Genomic DNA, 22077 nt, shown 5'->3' on the forward strand with positions numbered 1-22077 from the left:
ATCCCCCTTCTCTGTGATGCTCATTGGTTCCATGTTGCTTGCTGGTGAAGCATCAAGAGCTTTCTTTGTTGAATACCCAACCTGAGTCATGGTCTCCTGGGCTTGCTGGGTTTTTGAGGGAGGAGGACCCAAGTTACATTGTTGCTAACACCCTTCCCATTTGCTTCATTCAGCAGTAAACTAACAGGTGCCTTCTCCGGAGTCCTGTCCTTCCTTAGGAATTAGTGAGAGGCAGGTGGTATAGAGGGTATGCGGTTTGCCATCATGGGTGAAGCTTAATGGCTATCAGTATTCAGTCTGAGTGGTGCTCATGGTCCTTAGTGTCGGCAGCAGAAGCCGTTCTCTGGGAAGCACACTCTTCCTCCTCTCAGTGAGACAGACAGTCTCCCCAGCTAGGTCCCTCCCTCCCTGTACACTGACATACGGACAGAGAGGCTCCATTTCTGTCTCTCTGTGTCACCCAGTTGGTAGAAGAAGGCTCACTGTAGAAACACGTGTCTGCTAGGTTGGAGTTCAGGCAATAGTGATGCCTTACTGAGAACCCAGCCACTGCACATCGAAACTAAATTCAAATACGTCGTAAACTTTAAAATATCAATTTTATAGACTAGAAAGTCAACTGAGGCTGACCCTCAGTAGAGCAGGTTTTGCCTAATATGTTTAAAGTTCTTGATGTGAGCCCCAAACTGTAAAGTCAATCATTTTTGTAGTTTACATATGGTAAGTTCCATGCATTTTAATTGATTCAATATAAAATAGACAAAATACTTCCTTAGAGGAGAGAAAGCACTGTGAAAACTTTTGCTCAGTATTGGTAAGTTAAATAGTCTAAAACATTACATTTTGAAAATGTTGTTGTTAATTTGTTTATTGAGACAGGCTGGTCTGGAACAATCCTCCTACCTCAGCCTCCCAAGTGGGATGACAGGTATACACCACCTGATTCAGCATCTTTCTTGTGAAAAATGAGTGTAACTGTTGAGCATCTACTTTCTGGAGGGGCTCATGGTGGCAGAGTAATAGGAAGAGTTGTGCGTTGAGTGTGTGCAGAATGAAACAAGTGTTTGCTCCTGGACTGCTTACCTGGGGCAGCTTCGTGTCCTTCTCATCCTGTGCTTAGGAAAGGTCAGTCAGTGGAAGATGCATGCGCAGGAAGCCCCAGGACTAAGAAGCATGGAGGAATGCTCGTTAGTGCTGCTGCTGCTGCTGGTGTGTGTGTGTGTGTTGTGTGTGTGTGTGTGTGTGTGTGTGTGTGTCTGGGCCAGAGAGTCATGGTTTAAGGAGAGCAACATTTCTCCAGCAGGAATCTTCTAAGGCAGTTCTCACTTTGGACTCTCCAGTCTAAGTACCCTTTAAAATCCTCGTACCTTTTCTCTGGAGTTGGGAGGTATTTGAGATTTTCAGTTACTACCTCCCTGGAAGATACCTGGAGAAACCCAGTTGTCATTCCCAAGAACTCTAGTGTCCTTGGTGTGCAGGACTTAGTGTCCCTGCTGTCCCCTCCAGAACGGTGCCTCTCAGCAATCTTGTGACCCCTTAGGGCAGCACCTGACCTGCCCAAGTTGCTGTGCGTGTGTTACAGAGAGGCGTGTGTTACAGAGCTGTTGTGGTTTTTTCTAGATCACATTCGAGTACTTCTGCACATTTAGCGTTATCCTGATTATCATGGGGAGTGGGTTTGGGATGGCTCTGGCTTCAGGGAGTTTGGAACTTTTGGTTACAGCATATTATTGAGACTGCCTGCTTGAGCTTATGATTTGACACCTTCTTGTGAGATTGATAATAAGTGCCACACAAGTTCTGAAACAAAAATGAAGTTGGAGACATGAAAATCTAGCAAAAGAGGGAAAGTTCACTATTTTCTGTAAATATAAATAGAAGGTAAAAGAAGGACCATTTTTGTACATATGTATGTGTTTGTAGAGGCCAGAGGCCAGCCTTGGTTATTGCTCCTCAGAGTTGCTGTCTACTGTGCATTATTTTTTATCTATATATTTGGATCTGTGTGTAGACATGTGCTATATAAGTGCAGGGGCCTTTGGTGTCCAGAAGAGAGTGTCAGATTCCTGGAGCTGGAATCATAGACAGTTGTGAGCCTCCTGCCTGGGTGCTGGGATCTAGCCTCTGGAAGAGCAGCACACACTCTCAACTAATGGCCATCTCTTTAGGCCTTGTGCCTGGATTCTTTATGTGAGTTCCCAGGATGGAACCTGGGTCCTCATGATTGTATGCACGTACTTCATGGGCTGAGCTAGTTGGTGGTACAGGAGATTGAACTTGGCTCTGTGCTTGCTAAGCATATACTCCTCCCCTGAGCTATCTCTCCAAGTCCTGAGGAAGTCCATGTAAAATTAGGATTGATTACAGCTCGCCTTTGGGTTGTTGGGGGAGGGGACTAATGAATGGTAGAAAATAAAGTTATATATTTAGGATAGGTCACATTACAGGATTTAATAAAGCTCAGGTCTGAAGTTTAGATTGGATTGATTTAGAGTTTTAGAGCCGAGCTGTGGCACCATCCCACTTGTAAATTAGGAGCGGTGGTTTGGAGATGAGAGACTGGCGTTCGCAAGCTTGCCCTTATACTGCTGCAGCAGACAGGTCCTGCAGCATGGTGGGGGTGGAGGTGAGAATGAAGGGGACAAAGACAAGCTGCTGCCCAGGCTCCTTGCCTGGGTGGACAGCCATCCAAGGTTCCTTTGCAATGCTGCAGCATCCATCTTTGGTCTACAGGGCTAGAGTATCTGACAGACTTTTCTGTGAAGCAGGAATCTTGAAGGACCATCCTACCTTGTCTTGGCAAAGTTTGGCAGTTGCCTTCTTTTGGGCCCTCCCTGTCCAATTTGGAGAGCACACTGCAACACCTGAGGCAAGGGCAGTTTCTCACCCAAATACCTAGCTCTGCCGCAGTGAAAGCAAACTCCATATGGAACTTCTTTGATGCCCATCATCCGTTTTTGGTGTAAGTGCTTCCAAGAGCAGATGTGTCTCACTATTATGAAAAGCCTTACATTATTAAAACATCATAAATGACATGTTCTTTAGATCTCTGAAGTGCTTATGAAGACCACCTGTCTATCTAAAATATATCTGTTTGACCTTGAAAATATACCTAACATGGCCATGTATTTGATTGTTACAGATGGTTTAACTACTACAGGAGCAGGTCTATCCGCCCCAGCTCTGGGAAGTTTCTGGGTCCACAGTGCAGTAGGCATTTCTACCTAATCTGCTGCAACCATAACCGTTCAAGTAGCAGGGCCACTTAAGAGAGCCGAAGCCCTGTATGCCACAAGCTCCGAGCCTCCTGGGAGCTTTTCCTTTCAGCCTTTTGAGGCCTTATGTGGATTTACGTGTCAGACGTTGGGTGCCAATCGTAGCATGCTTTCTTGAATAGCTATGCCCCAAATAACGACATGGAGACTTATTAATTATGAACGTTTGACCTTCGCTTGGCATTTTCCCAGTTCTTTTAACTTAAATTAACCAGTCTCTATTAATCTACATTGCACGACGCAGCTCAGTTACCTCTGTTCTGTACCATATGTCCGACTTAGTCAGAATCTCATTGGCGTCTCCCTGGCTTTAATGACTAAGGTGATGTCCTGTTCACGATCCGCTGAACAGAAAGCATGCTGCCGCTTCCTACCAGGTCCATTTGGGTGACTCTGAGTTGAAAATGCTTCCCAGGTTATATCAGATGAAGCACAAACTCTAGAAGAATCTCCGTATAAATCTTCATGTTACTGTTTCCCAGGGACTGGAGAGGTGGCTCAGCACTTAGACCGGAACCTGAAGCAGAGGGCCATCCAAGCACACACATGATATCCCTGCTGTGCTCAGTCCTCCTTCTGTGGGACACAGAGCTTCTGCTCATGTATGGGATCTTTATCGTATGGTGACATCTATCACATGGAAATTAAATCTGCACAGTCCAGTATTCTGCACATCTGTGACACTGAGCTATTCCTGGAATGTATATTTTATTACCCGTAATTGTCAGCTTTTGGTATCATTGCTTGCTATGACTTCCTTCCTCCCCGTAGAAAAGTATCTATGTCACTGTCTGCTCACATCACTTTGTTCTAGTTAGGGACATTGTTGCTGTCACGAAACACTGTGACCAAAGCAACTTGGGAGGAAAGGGTTTATTTCAACGTACTTCACACATAACAGTCCATCACGTAGGGACATCAGGACAGGGACTCAAACAGGGACGAACCTGGAGATTCTCGAGGTTTCGTCCATCATCATGAAGGGGAACGTGGTAGCGCGCAGGTGGGCATGTTGCTGGAGCTGTCATGTAAGTGTCATGAATTGAATCTGGGCCTCTTTAAGAACAGCCAGTGCTTTTAATTGCTGAACCAACTCTCCAGTCCCCAATTTAATTTGTGGTGTGTGTGTGTGTGTGTGTGTGTGTGTGTATCTCCCTTTGTGTAGGAACCAGGCAATAGGAAGTCAACTGCCTGCCACACTGAGGGAATCTTGAGAAAAGAGACCTCAAAATCTTCCCTGACAGTGACACACTTCCTCCAACAAGACCATAGCTCCTAATAGTGCTACTCCCTTTGGGGCCATTTTTTTTTTTTTTTTTTTTTTTTTTTTTTTTTTTTTTTTTTTTTTTTTTTGGTTTTTCGAGACAGGGTTTCTCTGTGGCTTTGGAGCCTGTCCTGGAACTAGCTCTGTAGACCAGGCTGGTCTCGAACTCACAGAGATCCGCCTGCCTCTGCCTCCCAAGTGCTGGGATTAAAGGCGTGCGCCACCACCGCCCGGCTTGGGGCCATTTTCTTTAAAACTACTACAATACACTCCCTGGTTCCCAAAAACTTACAGCTATATTAATGAAAAAAAAAAAAACAACACTCAGTCCAACTTCGAAAGTCCCCATAGTCTATCACAGTCTCAACAATGTTTAAAAGTCCAAAGTCTCTTCTGAGATGCATGGAGTCCCTTAACTATAATCTCCCTGTAAAAATCAAATATACCTCTAAAATATGTGACACAGGATATGTGTTACCATTACAAAACACAAACCCTTTGAGGCAGCTCCTGACATTTCAAATCCTCGACACCACTGTCTCCATGCTCCTACCAGTGTGCTACCTTAGGCAGTGCTTAGAGCATTCCACTGCTTTCTTAACCCAAAATCCTTATTATTCCAAGCCAAGATGTGGAACATGGTCCGGCCATCACAGCAATACCCTAACACTCTGCTACCAGTTTGTCTTAGTTAAGGTTTACAATTGCCGTGAAGAGACACCATGACCACGGTAACTCTTATAAAGAAAACATTTAATTGATGTGGCTTGCTTACAGTTTCAGAGGTTCAGTCCTTTATCACCATGATGGGGAGCATGACAGCGTGCAGGCAGACATGGTGCTGGAGCTGAGAGTGCTACATCTTGCAGTCAATAGGAAGTCGACTGCCTATCACGCTGAGGGAAGCTTGAACAAAAGAGACTTCAGAGCCCGCCCCCACAGTGGCACCCTTCCTCCAATGAGGCCACATCACCTAGGGTGTCACTCTCTTTGGGGCCCATTTTCTTTCAAACTGCCTCACTTGGAGACTGTGACTTGTTGGCCTGTTATATGTTATTTAGGTTATAGCTCAGAGTCTGGTTATCCTGTGATGGACTTCTCAGAAGATGGTGGCAGGTGTGTTAAGAGTGTAACCGCACAACTGGGATGATGCCCTGCCAGTGACTGTAGACAGAAGTTTTTGTTCCGCCTGGTCCCACAGCTCTTCGGCCCCCGAAGAAACACACAGAGGCTTCTATTAATTATAAACTGTTTGGGCTATTAGTTCAGGTTTATTATTAACTAGCCCTTACAGTTTAAATTAACCCATAGTTCTTGTCTGTGTTTAGCCATGTGGCTTGGTACCTTTCTTAGCAAGGCATTCTCATCTTGCTTCCTCTGCATCTGGCTTGTGATTGACTCCCTGCCTTTCGTTTTCCCAGAATTCTTAATCTGATTGCCCCACCTGGCTACAGGCTAATAAGTGTTTTATTAAATTAATACGAATGACAAGTCTTTTCAATGCACAAGAGCATTATCCCACAGTGTTGACCCTGGCCTGTGTCTCATAGGCATCTTTTCTCTCCTTGCTATGGCCAAGGCCTAGACCGAGACGGGTGGAGCCACTTGTCTGAGGTCACACGGCTGGAGGAGTGGGGTGGACTCCTCACTCAGCAGTGTCCTTGCCGCCTCTGAGAAGGAGACACCTTTATCAACTTGGGGTATGAAGAAATACTCATTTATAGTTTTAAGAGGCTTTACCTAAAGATGTGATCACCAGAGAGTGGGAAAACACACTTCAGTGTGGTGCTTAGGGCCACACACTGTCAGGACAAGGACAAAGCTTGGCTCTAGTTGGAGGGCCGCACGTGAACAGTTTGTTGGTCTTACTGAGTTGATGGTGATCTGAAAGATTTCAGATGCCCGTGCCTTTAAGTCAGTCCTCCATAGGCTGCGTGCCATGGAGAGTCAGGGAGTGGTGGCATAGGAAACACTACAGAGGGCTCTGCCAGCTCTCAGGCTTGAATAGTTACTGTCCTTTGGGGCATAGTGAGAGAGAGAGAGAGAGAGAGAGAGAGAGAGAGAGAGAGAGAGAGCGCCACAGACAACCTTCCCCCTTCTCTCTCTCATTTTTGAGACAAAAATCTGTCACTGGCCTGAAGCACATTAAGAACCCAGGCCGGCCATCAAGCCCCATGGATGTACCTGTCTCAACCCACTCAGTGTGCTGGAGCTACCAGCCCAGGTAATGTTGTGGGCCTCCTGGGCTGGGTTCATGGCCTCATGCTTTACTGACTGAGCTGTCTTCCCAACCCCTCTCTGCAGCAGGGGGATTCATAGCTATATGTGGAAGTCACTAAGCACATCTAAAGGTGTCCGCTTATTCCTTGGCTTTGGTTACAGATATTTTCCTCATCACCTTAGTTTTGGATTTTAACATTGGCTTATGAGTTTTCTTTAAACTGCTGTTGACTGTTTCCAGGTATGACTTTTATTGGCTGTGGTTTATTTAATTGATCAGTAGGTAGACTCCATGAGTAAAAGTCAGTACTTAGTAAAGATTGTGGGATGTTAGCAGAAAGACCAAAGCGTGCTATAGCTTCACCTCTTCAGTTTAAGAACAGGCAGAGCTGGAAGGATTGTGGCTAGGAAGGCCAGGACTGAGAAAACTCACTGAGGGCTTAGACACTGACCCAACTGGGTGTGCACATTAATGGAAAGTTTTTAAATTGTGTCATCAACTTTAAATATTACATTTTTCCTCTCTTGCCTCCTCGAGGAAGGAGAGGAAAAGTCTCCCCTTTCCCGCCTTTGTAGTCTAATAAGGACTGAAAATGAGCTCACTGTATGGAAGGCATCTCACTGGTTGAACTCCATATTTGTCTTGGGAGGAAATCCAGACCTCAGTGCATGACGACTGGGCTGTGCTTCTGTGTGTTCTAGGGAGGGTTCTCGTAACACTCCCCTTGAGAGACAGTCACCCTAATTGTTTGGTTTTTGTGCTTTCTCAGAGCCCAGTGTCCCTGTGCACGCTGTATCAGAGCTCTTGAATCTGTTTGCTCTGCACAGGATTAGCTATAGACATCCTCAGAGCCTGTGGAATAAACTTTGGCAGTGAATGTGGGTGAAGAAATGAGAAGCAGAAGAAGGAAAACCGGAGAGCGGATGAGGAAGCTGGGGGGCTCATGGCTTTGGAACGCTGGGTCTCTAGCAGGGCATGGCGGTGCCCACCTGTGAGCCCAGCACAAGGGAGGCTGCGGCGGTACTGTCTCCAGTGAGAGGAGAAAAGACTTGGTTCCAAGGGAAGCGTTTAGTGCCTTCGTTGTGCAGGGACAGACAGCAGCTGGCTCCGTGAGCTGTCGGGGCCTTGGACGGCAAAGGGAACTTCACTTTTTTTTTTTTTAAATTATTTATTTATTTATTATGTACGCAGTGTTCTGCCAGCATGTATCCCTGCAGCCCAGAAGAGGGCACCAGATCTCCTTACGGATGGTTGTGAGCCACCATGTGGTTGCTGGGAATTGAACTCAGGACCTCTGGAAGAGCAGCCAGTGCTCTTAACCTCTGAGCCATCTCTCCAGCCCCCTCACTTTTTTTTTTTATAAAGACCCTCAGGACCTTGGCTATGCTGACAGAATCATTATGTATGATTTTCCTAGTTTTACTTTGTGAGTTTATTTCTTTTTCTTTTTCCTTTTTTTTCTTTTGTTTTTTGAGACAGGGTTTTGCTGTAACTTTTGGAGCCTGTCCTGGAACTCACTCTGTAGACCAGGCTAGCCTCAAACTCACAGAGATCCACCTGCCTCTGCCTCCCGAGTGCTGGGATTAAAGGTGCTTGCCACCACCGCCTGGCTGTGGGTTTATTTTCTTTAAACACTGGTGGGGATTGTTCTCTCTGCTGGTCCCTAGGGAGCAGAGCAGGTCCTGGAGGTGGGCTGCAAGGGACCTGAGCTCGCTGCTCACAGTGGCTTCTTTTTTACTTCTTCTTCTCTAAATGTCATCAACTTTTCAAGCCTCAAACCTCTTTATCTTTAAACCAGGAATAAGCACCTGCCCAGATATCCCATGTTTGGGAGGAACAGGAATGCATGATGCAAGAGAGGCCTTGGCTGTTGAGTCAGGCTGGTGTTGGCTATAAGACTTGAGTAAGATACGTGTTTTCATGGTGCCGGTGTCTTCTGCAAATTGAAGTGACAAGCTAGGATGAGCAGAGCGTGTTACCCGGGACACATTAATGTTCATGAATTATTATGAATTATGTTGTCATTGCCAGTAATGTTAATATTAGTGCCAGTAGTGTTAATATTTTTTTAAATGTAAGAACATGCAATAGAATAATCAGATTTCAAAGTTTTGATGTTTAATAGCACAACTGATACCAAGAAAATCATAATAGAAACATAGGCATGGTGGCACAAGCCTGTAATCCTAGTGCTTGGGTGGCTGAGGTGGGAGGACAAGAGTTTGAAGCTAATAAGGCTGTGTAGCAAGGCCCTGGTCAGTAGACAGGGAGAGGAAGTCATGGAGGAAGTAATTGAAAGAGGCAGGACTTTCAGGTCAGCAGCCGTGGGCCTGCATTTTTGTGTCCGTGCTGGGACTCCGACTTACTTGGGGCCTCTTGTCTACCAGAGGTGTTCTACCAGAATCTCCTGTAGTCCAAGCTAACCTCAAACTCACTGTGTAGCTGAGGCCTTGAACCTTTGATCTTCCTGTCTCTACTTCCCAAGTGCTAGCGTTACGGGTGTACACCATGAAGTCTGGCCACAAATAATAATTTCGAGGGAAAAAAATGCTGTTTTATTGTAAAAGTTTGACGCAAAAGTGCATGTAGTTTGTCACCTAGACTGATTGTTTATTTCTGATGTGCCTTTCTGTAGCATGATTAATAAAAACCCAGAGACAGAAAGGAGGTTCACCCTGAAGATCAGAAAAGCAAAGCAGCCAGTCACTGGCTCTTACCTCTACCTCAGTCCAAAATGGCGATCCTGCCTCCAGGAATCTCAGAATAAGACTGTGTCTGAGAACTGTCTCCTCCAGTCTTATATTCCTTTCTAGGGCTGGGATTAAGGGTGTGCACCAATACTGTCTGGTTTCTATGGCAAACTAATGTGGCTGCTGGGATTAAAGGTGTGTGTTACCACTGCCTGGTCTGTAAGGCTGATCAATGTGGCTGTCTTACTCTGATCTTCAGGCAATCTTTCTTTATTAAAATACAAATGAAATATCACTGCACCGTTCTATGAGACAGAGATGTAAGACACCTGTAAGGAAAAGATCAATTATGTCAACACACAGAGAGTGTTCAACATAGTTATATGGTAAATACAAGCGTATTGAGCCATCAGAAATGATGTATGTACTCTATCACGTCAGTAAGATCAGATAGAGTTGCACCTGTACCATGTGGCAGGGACCAGACAGAACGAGCTGTCCTTTTTATGTGCTCAAAACACAGTCCCTGCTATAGGCACCTGCTGTGTGCTGTGCTGTCCTAGAAGCTGCAACCCGTTTGATAAGCTGTGAACTCTAAGGCTGTGTCCTTTTCCTGAACGTGTCTCCTATCTTTAGAGATTCAGAGGAGTATGGCTGAGCTACTCATTTCTGAAATGCTTTCACTGTGGAGGAGTGTATTTCCTTTATTACACATTAATTATTCCTCACCCTTTAACTCACTGTAAAGCCAAAGAAGCACTTTAATGAGGTCTCAGAGCTCTGCTGATGCTGCCGTGGCTCAGACTCCCCCCCCCCCCGCCCCCACCCCCCCCTCCCGGCCTACTGGACTGTCCTCACTGTTTCCTAACTACCAAGTAAGCCTTCCTTCCCTTCTTTCTGGCTCTGTCCTCCAAGCAACCCTGCTAACCACCAGGTCCGCTTGTTCCTACTGTGAACTGGAGCCTTCATCTCCGGGCTGACGTCCTAGCGTGGGCTTCCTTGTTGGTTCCCACACTGTACCAGGCCCCCTGACTTCACATTTACAGGCTGTCTCTGGCCACTGTCTGTTCTCTTTCCAGTCTGCCAGGCTTAGTTTGTACCAGATTGACTCTGTATCAGTGTTGTTTGCGTCGTACTGACTATATTCTGTCCACACTGTATGGCACACGGGATGCAGTCTCTCGGTGTTTGTGAAATAAGTGAGGGAATGAAGGTATTCCATGTGGTCACAGGATAAATTAACGAACAACACTTGAGTTTTTATAAATCTAATAATTATTCTGTAGCAGAAATTGAACTGAAATAGATTACCAGTACTTTCCCTTTCTTAGCTAGTAAGCTGAAATCCAGAAACCAAGTTACTACTGGCTAGTAGCCACACGAGGATTAGCCTGCCTGCCCCTTGCTGTGGCTGACCAAAAATTTTACTGTGATAAAAGTTACATCATTTATTTTAGCCTCTGGGATTTTTCGGTTGTTTTCATTTTGAGACAGGATCTTGCTATGTAGCATCACCTTGATGTCACAGTCCCCCTGCCTCAGCCTCGAGAGTCCTGGGATTATAGGCATGTGCCACCACAGCTATTGTATTGCTGTCATTGTGACAAAATACATAATTAAGACAATCTAAGGAAGGGCGGGTTATTTTGGCCCACAGTTTGAGGGTGCAGTCTACCTTGGTGGGGAAGGCATGGAGCAGGTGCCCCAGGCAGCTGGCCACATCCCACCTGTAGTCAGGAAGCAGAGAGGGATTAGTGTTGGTCCTCAATCCAGGGCTCCAGCCCGTGGATGGTCTGCCCCATCCAGCTGTCTCCCCCTTCAGCCTCACCCAGAAACCCTCTCGTAGACCTTTGTCTCCAGGGCGGGTCTAAATCTCTCGAGTTGGCATCAGTGTGAACCATCACACCCGTCTAGGATTCTTCCCAAACTTTTACAGGGAAAAGAACTAAATACACAGAAGATGAGGAGCTGGTGTATTTGCATGTACCTGTTACCAGCTTAAACAGTGTTACACCGTGGTGGGTATTGGTTCATCTAGTCTGCGCTGGCTTCTGTTTTCTCTTTTCTCCCTCCTGGCTTTTAGGATAGGGCCTTCCTGTCACCTAGGGTGGTCTGGAGCAACCTGCCTTTCTTCCACTGCTGGGGTTTGGATATGAATTGTCCCCTTTAAAAAGCCCCGTGTGTTGAAAGCTTGTTCACCTGCTACTGGATCCAGCTCTCACCAAGAGGTGATCGCATCATGAAGATGTTGGTCTGATCCGTAGATCAATCCTGTCCCGTAATGGAATCCTCATTTGATGGCATTGTTGTGAGGACATGGAACTTTGGGAGGTGTGGGACAGTTTCCTGATAGTGACTTGTCCTGGACCCATCTCTGTCAAGTACCAGAACTCTGCCTCTCTGCAGGCCCACAGTGCTTGTCTCAGCAGCAGAAGGTTCCCTAGCGTATTTACCTCTGAGAGAAAGCGAGAGCCTGAGAGAGAGAGAGAGAGAGAGGCTCCGTTCGCCCTACTGTGCAATACAATACAACGGCCTTCTCCAAGCGTCTTTGGGGGCCTTCTTCATTTCAGAAAGCAGTTGTCCCTCCTTGACCTCAGCCAGGCTGGAAGTATGTGGGGAGCTATATGCAATATTCTGTTGTTTGTACTTTTTAAACCGTGTGCTGCGAGCTGTTGTGTGTCCTCCATGCATCCCAGGGCTGGTGTGTGAGACCTGCACATCCCGCGGTGTGTGCTGTGCTTATTTAAAGCACCAGCAGTTACGATTACAGGATGACGTTAACAACAGGAAGGGCACTCAAGGGGTGAGGTAGGCTTACTTATTTTAGTGAAATTGACTTAAAATCACTGGTGAGTTTTCTCTATGCAAAGAGAGCATCTGAAGAAGGCCATAGTGTGCTCCCTGCCTGAGTGATGTTAACAAATAGGTGGAGGAGCGTGATCGCACCGGCTTTAAACGTCAGGAGCTGTCTTGATTGGAGCGTTACACAGTGTGCATCCAGCGTCGCATGGCACCCTTTATTTTTATTTTATTTTATTTTTGGTTTTTCAAGACAGGGTTTCTCTGTAGCTTTGGAGCCTGTCCTGGAACTAGCTCTTGTAGACCAGGCTGGCCTCGAACTCACAGAGATCCATCTGCCTCTGCCTCCCAAGTGCTGGGATTAAAGGCGTGCGCCACCACCGCCCGTAAATGAGTGAATTTTAAAAAGGTAAAATAACTGCAGAATTTGCATGTAATTGAATAATTTTTTGTAATTAATTTTTTTAAAAGCAAGCTCTACCCCTGCCCCTCTGGAGTAATTTCCCAGCTGTGTGTAGCTTTAGATTTTGCTTCTTGGAAGGAGACAGAAGGTTCATCCTGTTTATTTAACTAAAAATTGCCCCCTCCCTTTTTTTTTTTTTTTTTAAAACCAAACCTAGTGCTGGTAAGAATTTCTGACTCAGTAATTTTGGAAAGAACTACTTCGTTCCAGAAATAGATGCGCTCACACACTGGGTCTTCTGTACTAGTAATTTCCATCGTGTCCGGAAACTGGGTGGATGAAGGACTCATACGGAAGAGGGACTTGTCGGGATCAGGCTGTGGTAAGGACCCCTGCCCCATGCTAGCCTGGAAGGTTCTGGCCAGTGGGAGACACTTTGTGATCACTGTCCTGTGACTATGTGTGTTCCTCCAGTAGCCCCAGCATTTCCACCTGGCATTTGTATCTGGCACTGTGGCTTACGTGAATCTGCCCCTCTTCTGAAGCCCTGCGTTTATCTTAGAGTTCCGTGCAAGGCCATTGGTTTTTGCATCTGATGTTTATATGGTTAGTCTCGTACACCTCAGTGATACTGCACACTCAGTGACATCATGTGCTTATTGCACACCCTTTACTTCTAGTGTCTAGTGCACCGGCAGTCTTCATGCATGATCATTGTGTCACTCGTACCTGCTTTGTTTTTACTACCGTTGCCCTGGAAACCCACATGGCAAGCAAACTCTAATAGGCTTGTTTGTTATCTAGCTGTGTGGTCCAGGCTGGCTTCAAACACGTAGTCTTCCTGGACTGACTTTGAAGGGGTCACCATCTCTCTCTTCACTAGTGTGTTTTTAAAGAAATCATTTTGCTATCTATAATTAGAACAGATACCGTCAGTTTGTGTGTAACTCAGAAAGGGGTTTTAGAAAACCATCATCTTTCGTTTGGATCCTTGTGTCTGCGGTAGCAGAAATACCTTGGCAGAGGAACAGGAATCAGCCTGAGGCTAAGACAGAGGCTGGGTAGTGAGCCACACTTTTCTCCTAGTAAAGGCCCCAGAGGGCAGACTTTTGTGGGAAGGTGCAGGCTGAGAGCAGGGAGGTGAGAGGATTCCCAGCCATGTGCCTCGTACAGCTGTGAAAATGGAAGTAACGGTGAAGAAGGGTCTGTATCTAGCCGGTCAGCCATGTTCTGCGGTTGCTCATGCCATCTAATCTTGGGTCATGCTGCTGCTGCTGCTGCTTCTCCTCCTCCTCCTCCTCCTCCTCCTCCTCCTCCTCCTCCTCCTCCTCCTCCTCCTTCTCTTTTTTATGTTGCCCTGGGTAACCTGGAACCTGCTATGTAGACTGGGCTGACCTTGAATTTACAGCTTCCCTAGTGCTGAGGCTAAAGGCGAGTACCACCATACTGGGCTCCTCTCTTAGTTTTAAAGAATGTTGTTACATTCTATTTTTTAAAAAAAATTTTTAGATTTGTTTACTTTATTTTGTGTATAAATGTTTTTCCTGTGTATATGCATGCACACTACTTGTGTGCCTGGTGCCCATGGTGATCATAGGCGGGTATCTGCTGATGTAACTCTGCCGTCTCTTCGCCCTGAGTGTGAAAGGCACTGACCTCACACACAGCAGAGATTAAAAGGCGCTGCCCACCGCACATGAAGTTCTGAGCCTGACAAGGCAGCTTACAGTCACCATCACTATTTTATCGTAAGAGCAGTGCTGGGAGGGTTCCTTTTAACTTCTCAAGTAGCGAGTTTAAATGTGCGCACATTTCAGAAGTTGGTATTATTTACACATTGGCTCTGTGAGTAACATAGCAGTTCTTCCCTTAGCAAAATGGATGAAAGTAAGAACACCCTGATTGTGCAGTGGAAGAGAATCAGAGCCAGTGCGGACTCGGCTGTCATTTGAGAAGGAACTTGCTACCGTGAAGGCTTTCATTTTTATGGAAAATATGAGAAAAACAAGTGAGTTAGCGTTTGAGTAGAAGAGAATTAGGTTAGCTGTAAGAAGAACTTTCTGAACACAAGCTGTCAAACAGGTAAGAGGAGCCGTTTTCTCAGTGCTGGGAGACAGCACCTCACAGAATGTTCCTTTTGGGCCCCGAGACTGTCGGGCTCTCGGGAGTCCACCTAAAGGTAGCTCAGTCCTGAACCTCTCCCTAGGTCCTGGCAGGGCATCTGCTGGGGTTCTGTCTCCCCTTCAGTGGAGGGTGAGTAATCTTCCTGCCCAGACAGTGAAGCATCCAGAAACCTGAGCACACGCGGTGTCTATTTAAAGCTCTGGGGTGGTTCCAGGGATAATGACACGAGAGCCCATTAGAAAGATGGGCCTTGAGCATGGAGCACAGCCTGCAGCCCCGGAGGATGGCAATGAGACACACACAATTTCCCCCAAATAATCCAGGCTGTGTTTCAGTGTTGTTCAGGGCTCAGTGGTAAATTGTTCAGTTGGTCATTAGCACTTACTTTTTTTAAGTCTTAAAGATTTTTGTATCCTGATGTCAGTGGCACAGGTCCCTCCTCGATCTCGTCAGGGTGGCTGAAGTTGAGTGGTCTGTGTGCTTAGCACAGTGTCAGTCACAGGTCACGTGTCTGTGTTTAGCTGGGAGCAGTTTCTTTCATCACTTGTGATGGCCAAAAATGTCTTTTGGCAGAGACTTGAAGTTAGTAGAAGTCACTCGTGACTATTTAGGTCCTAAGCTGTACACTTGAATTTGAGTCCTCCTTTCTTGCTCACATAAAGGACCACTTGTAGTTCAGGGTTGTTCACTTTGATCTCCTTTCATTCCACTTGAAAAGGACAAAGGCACACACAAAAATTCATGCGCTCTTTCTTAGTGTGAATAACTATGTGCTTGTATGTGAGTATGTATATGTGTGCGCATGAGAGAGTGTGTTCATGTGTATGTGTGCGCATGAGAGAGTGTGTTCATGTGTGTGTGTCTGAGCAGTTCACTTATAGGAGAGTGAGCAGTGTCCCCAGATGCCCAAGCTTTCCAGATGGCCCTGTTGAGTAGCTTGCCCAGCTGGCTCTTCCCCTAACCATGATGTCACACCTCGGCTAGCTCCTCCCCTAACCATGATGTCACACCTCAGATGGCTCCTCCCCTAACTAGGATGTCACACCATAGTCAGCTCCTCCCCTAACCATGATGTCACACCTCAGCTAGCTCCTCCCCTAACCATGATGTCACACCTCAGCTGGCTCCTCCCCTAACCATGATGTCACACCTCAGCTGGCTCCTCCCCTAACTAGGATGTCACACCTCAGCTAGCTCCTCCCCTAACCATGATGTCACACCTCAGCTGGCTCCTCCCCTAACTAGGATGTCACACCGTAGTCAGCTCCTCCCCTAACCATGATGTCACACCTCCACCCCTCCTTCCCTGCCTTGTCCATTCATTGGTTCTGCTCTCTCACACCAGGCCCTCACCTTTTGGCTCAGTACCTGCATCTGGTCTGTCCCGCAGAGCTTCCTTGGAATGCAGAGGGCACAAAGGGAGCGGGCTCCCCCTCCAATCTAGAGCTTTTCTGTTTCTCTTCTCTCCGTGTTAGAATTCCCCTTGCCTTATACTGCTGGAAGGTAGCTGAGCTCAGGTTCCTGCTGCCCTGGTTTGTGACTTTAGTGTGAACCTTTGAGTCATCAGTAGGGAGGGCACTTGAAAAGACTGGTAATTTGAGCCCCTAAATAGGCAGTTTTGAGGCTCCCTGCAAAAAACAACTTCCCTAAAAGGAAGTCTGGAATGTGGCTGAAAAGCTGACTTCAGGCTTTCCTCATCAGTCACCCGTTGTCTTTAGCTTTGCTCCATAACGTCAGTTCTTGTCACAACCCTTTGGTTCCCAGGACAAAGCCCAGGTCCACTGCGGTACAGGTTGATTGCTCTGTCAGCCCCACTGCTGACACCTGGAGGAGCACTCTCCTTCACTGCAAAGAGCGTCTGTAGCCTGTTAAATTCCCTGTGCTCTGATTGGCTAGTGATGTTGAACATGTATATTATGCTCTTTTTATTTATTGCCTTTATTAAAGTCTTTGTTTACAGATTTAGTGTTAGAAAGCTGTATATGACCTCTACGTACATAATGTATTTTGGGTTTTTAATGTATACTTAGTGTTGAACTTGAACTGACTGAATTTCTGGCTTTCTCATCTACACCTGGGGAAGAGGCTGTGGCTGGCTGCTCCTTCATCAGGGCTCCAGCATCGGGGGTGGAGGGGAGGCTGCTGCAGCTTCAGGCATGAGGTACCACAGTCAGGATGGATTAGGAGACCTCACACTGCCAGGCATCCAGTAGCATTAAAGATGCTGAGGTGACATTCAGGGTCAGGTAAAGCCGCTGCTTTCTGCCTTTGAAGTTTGTTGGTAATGGAGACACACTTTTATGTATAGATGCGTGTGTGTGTGTGTGTGTGTGTGTGTGTGTGTGTCCCGCCTGCTAAGCTAAGGAATGCTGGGCGTCACTGTTGCTGGTATTTCCCTGATGAATTGGGGTCACTTGTTTAGGTGAACAGGAAGTTGAAGGGCCCTAGTGTATGTTTCTCAGTCTGGGAATTCTTGGCTTACAGATGGTATCCTGTCTTCTTTTCTGGTTAGAGAGAGGTCTCTCATAAAGGACAAAGACGAGCGTCAAGTCCGCTAAAGAGACGGGTTTACAGTGCTGATCTGGATCCTTCTTTGAAAAGTTTGAGCACTTTTTAGTTTTTTTGTACATTAAACAATTTAAAGATGGCCTGTGTCTGATTAGAACAAAAGGGTTCTTCCTTGTTGATCTCACCGCAGACTGGGGTTGGACTTCACTGCACAAGGAAAACCTTCCTTCTGAAGGCAAACATAGCACCAGGTGGTGGTGTAGCTTTGAACCCAGATGAAATGGTTATACATGGGACATAGGCGTGGACTTCACTAAACCAAACAGATTGTTCCTGTAGAGCTTAGAATGCGTCCCCAGTGCTGCAGGCATTGATCGCAGAGGTGATGGGCAGCCCCTTCTCTGACTCGGCTTTCAGCCGATCCGTGTGGACTCTCAGGTGTGTCTAACGAGAATGGGAAAATATGATAATGACAGTTATAAAGTGGGTAAGAATAAGTTTTTACTGACATCTGTTTTGGGTTTTGGAGTCAAGTTCATTCCATCATCATCTGGGGAGGAAAGAAGCCTCATTTGCTGTTCTTTCTAAAGATCCGGGTTCATAGATCTGTGTCTGAGGACCTCATGTGTTCTCTCTGTGTTTTAAGGCAGTCACTCTCTGGAACGTGGGAATTGTTTATTTTCCTTCCCATGTTTATGTGTTACACAGAAATGTGTAATGTTTTTTCACTCAGCCATCTTTTCTCCTGTGGCCCACAGACCTGCTCCTAAGGGACAGTTTGGTCAGCCTTGGCACTAATGTTGCCGTCGGTGTCTGGGGGCCGCAGGAGACAGGGAGTGCTTCTTCAGCCGTGTTCCCTCCCCACCCCGAAGTCACTGAATGTTTACACGGGGTGGCTGTCCTCTCTGGACACCAACCTGGTTTCCCGGCAACAGCACCTCCTAATTCAGATTTCTCTCTTGCTGCCCTGCGCTAATGGAAGCTTTGTGACCACATGCAGGTCCTGCTCCTCCCTGGGCACCTCGTCCTGTGTAAGTCAGTGCTTTTCTGCTCTGTATACCACTCTTCTGTAAGCTCGGTTATGATGTAGTAGCTTCCAGAATTTGATTAGCCTCTAGATCTTGCGTGTTGGGCAGATGAGCAGGGAGTTCATTCTGCACCTCCCCGCTGAGACCAGTCTGCTTGCTCCAAGGTGTCTACTCCACCTCCTTTTCTGATTACACAAGCTTTACTTACAAGTCATGGAACTCCATGATCAGGGTCACTTTGTGTTTTTAAGAGAAGCTTGATTCTTCCTTAGCTCTGTGAAAGGATTTTGTAGTCCTGGAGTAGTGCAGTTTGCTCTTGCCTGTTTTTTTGCTGGGGTGTTGTCTTCTCAGCTGGAGATTTCCCTGTGCATGGTCATTGTTGCCACAGGAAAGACACACAGAAAGTATCCTGACATTTTTAGGAATTGCGCGTGGGTGGAGCTTTTGAGGTCCTTTGATGGAGGAAGGTCATTGGCTAATAAAGGAACTGCCTTGGCCCATTTTATTGGTTAGAAGATAGGTGGGAGGAGTAAACAGAACAGAACGCTGGGAGGAAGAGGAAGTGAGCTCAGACTCCACAGCTCTCCTCTCGGGAGCAGACGCCTCAGAGAGACGCCATGCTCCCAGCTCCCAGGCAGATGCACATGATGAAGCTCCGACTCAGGATGGACATAGGCTAGAATCTTTCCCGTAAGCGCACCTAGGGTTCGCTACACAGATGATTAGAAATGGGCTAAATTAATATGTGAGAATTAGCCTAGAAGAGGCTAGATAGAAATGGGCCAAGCAGTGATTAAAAGAATACAGTTGTCCGTGTAATTATTTTGGGTAAAGCTAGCCGTGGGGGTGGCCAGGTGCCGGGATGCAGCCCCGCCACCCTTATTACTACAGTCCTTTGCCCCCAGACAGTGTTCATTGAGAAAAGTAGCTGGCCCTTGCTTGCTTCCTTAAGCTATGAAGGCCTGTGAGCCTGGGTTTCATGTATGCTCTCCAGGGCACTGCCTGTACCCTTGAGGGTGCACACATGTTGACATAGGAAAGCTGGCAGGTTTTGCCCCAAGCATCTTTCTTAACTGTAATCTACGTTTCTTAAATTTACTGGAAAATTTGATTCTTTGGTCTACCCCGCCACCACCCCAACACACTCTCCAGTCCTGACAGCAGACGTGATTTGGGAGATGCTGGCTTGTGACACTGTTCTTTCTCTTCCCTGCTTTGCCTTTCCCACATCCGATCTCGAAGCAGAACTTGAGCCCTGGGTTTCTGAGGTTTTAAAAAAAATGCTTTTGCTTAGGGTTCAGTTAAAGCGAAGTCCTTACAGACCTTGCGGCTGTGACAGTTCTTGGGACACTTTCTATTATTGTTGATTTTTGAGGAAATACTGTTATATCGTGCAGCAGTTTATTTTTGAATAAGCTACGTGCCGTGCTCACAGAGGCACCTTGGGGTGAGACATCCTGTTTCCATGGGTTTGCTGGGCATCAGCCTCACATGGCCTTAGGCCTGTAAAGTCAGCAGAGCACAGGTTGCAATCTCCTCTTGGGAACAGTGACTGGGGTCAGACCTTACGACCCGGGCGGATCAGAACTGTGTTTCTGACCCCTCGTGTCAGAGGACCTTGCTTTCTTCCATCTCTTTCATCCCTTCTGCTGCTCTTATTTAGGAAGTGGCCCCCAATTATTCATGACTGTCTGCTCTGTGTCAGATATGATACCGTGGTGAATCGGGGAGACAGCGCCCAGTGAAGTTCTAGTTTAGAACAATGGGCGAGAGATTGGCCATTGGCTGTAGATTTAGAGACCACCCACCAAAGAGTGAGCAGTGTCTTCTCATAGAGAAGGTTAGGTTAGAGACACGGTGGAGCCGCAGAGTCAGCAGGTTCCCGTCTGAGTGCTTTAAGGGAGGTCCTGTGAGGGACTGCAGGCTTGAGGGAGCAAGTTGGATTTGAGTCCCGACTCCACACCCCATTGCTGTGTGAGCTTCTCAAGCCCTAGTTCCCTGTCCTAGGGATGCAGGGAGGGCTGCTGTCCGAAGTCTTGAGACACCTTCCCTGGTGTTTGTAGGCTTGTTTGGCGTGGTGTGTGCAGAAGAAGCCTCGAAAGTTTTAAGCAAGGGCTGAGTCTGCGTCTCATTGCGGAGCTAACCCATCTGCAGAGCAGCTCTGTGGGAAGTGTGAGGCTCACATAGCACTATACGCTGTGCGGTACACGGTCTGCTGAATTCCACGAGACAAGGGGAATGAGAGCTCACCGTGTTTAAATCGCACACTTCCTGTCTGTGTCTGAGGAACAGGAGTTCTTTGTTTCTTCCTATCCTTGGCTTTCAGCTCTGCCCAGGTCTGCAGGCAGAAGCCTGTGTCTTCATGTCTTCCAGTGGTGGGTGGTGCAGGGTTTGTGGGGAGTGCTGGTGGGCTCAGTGGAACTTGGGGGGTGCTCACTTGGCAAGCCATCTCTTGTGCAGAATGATCTGTTAGGACCCTCTTCCAGGTACCAAAACGCCTTTATATATGAGCTGCTCTTGTCTTTCTGGCTCATCAGAGCCCGTGGTAAGCAAATACTGCAGAAGTGCTGTGATGGTGGCCTGCAGCATTGTCTTGGGCAATTTTACCGAATTCCTTGCCTTCCTAGGGGTTGGAATGACCTTCATGTCAGTGGTTTGTCACCGTTTGTCACAGTTGGCACTCGGGTTTCTCTGAGCAGACATATATCACTCACGGCTAATTCATTTATTTTTATATTTACTACCTGGTTTTCAAAGGCATCTGAGCTTCATTTTAAAATGAAATGTACCTTATAGTCTGGAGAAAATGCTACATAGTGCCGTACCAGAAATGGAATTTGGAATGAAAAGAGCGTTCGTGACCCCGTTCTGAAAACATACGCCTGCGCAGAGTGCTGGTGCCCGCACGCATGTTTGGTAGGACACCGCTGAAAACACGTCCTATCTTCAGAGACATGGAGCTGTTGGCAAAATCTTACAGAGTTTGACAAGTGGTCGATAAATCAGCAAAGTGGACCCAGCCATGCGGCCTTTAGTGAGCTAGCACACCTGTTACCGTGTACACTGCTGCCTGTGCGTCTTTCTGTAATTAGCTCTGGTTTTTCCAGGACAGAATTAGTTTCTCTGGCTTTGGGACCCTTGCGTCTTTGGGGTGGTTAGTGCTGGTGTCACAGGGTGGTGTTACATACCTCCTGGCTTGCATCTGTTTGTTACTAGTTTTGTATTATTATTAAGAAATCTGGGTTGTTAGTTAATTATTCTTAGTAGAAATTAAACATTTTTAGAATTTGATAAAAAGAAATCGGAAGTTTGTTTTTTAAAAAACCACTGAAGAACTTGCTTTTACTATGTCATTTCAGTTCCAGTTACTATGGCAATGACGGCAGGGGCAGCAACCACCTTTCCTATGAGCAACCATACCAGGGAGAGAGTGACTGTGGCCAAGCTCACACTGGAGAATTTTTACAGCAACCTGATTTTGCAGCATGAAGAGAGAGAAACCAGGTACAGTGAAGGCTGAGTGTGTGCTTGGTTTTCTGTGGCTGGATGGGAGCCCTGGCCTCTGTTACGTGTTGTACAATGACGGCGCACCTGGTTGCTGGGTTTGTTTCCTGGGTTCCCCGAGTCTTGTGCACATACGCTGGTGTCCCACTTCACTTGTTTAACACAGATCTTTGCAGCCGTGACGTTGTGGTATGCCTTTGTGCGTTTCTCTAGAGAGATGGCTTTAGAAACCAGAGTAATGTATGACATCAGTGGTGCTGC

At 46.8% G+C, this 22077-nt stretch overlaps 1 protein-coding gene across 3 annotated transcripts in view; it reads left to right on the forward strand.

Annotated features, from left to right (window-relative positions):
• Positions 1–22077, forward strand: part of Stk38l (serine/threonine kinase 38 like) — a 58769-nt gene that overhangs the window by 14946 nt on the left and 21746 nt on the right. The window contains exons 1-2 of one of the 3 annotated variants that reach the window (XM_041644866.1): positions 13001–13034; positions 21672–21816. In XM_041644866.1, coding sequence (XP_041500800.1) covers positions 21683–21816 — 134 coding nt within the window. In that variant the 5' untranslated portion in view covers positions 13001–13034; positions 21672–21682. Of the gene's footprint in view, positions 1–13000; positions 13035–21671; positions 21817–22077 lie in introns of those variants that run through there. The other 2 variants (XM_041644858.1, XM_041644872.1) reach the window with 2 other exon arrangements.

This window comes from Microtus oregoni, unplaced genomic scaffold (genome assembly GCF_018167655.1).
Source record: "Microtus oregoni isolate MIOR12 unplaced genomic scaffold, Mior012 000002F_ref0000024, whole genome shotgun sequence".
Taxonomy (NCBI): Eukaryota; Metazoa; Chordata; class Mammalia; order Rodentia; family Cricetidae; genus Microtus; species Microtus oregoni.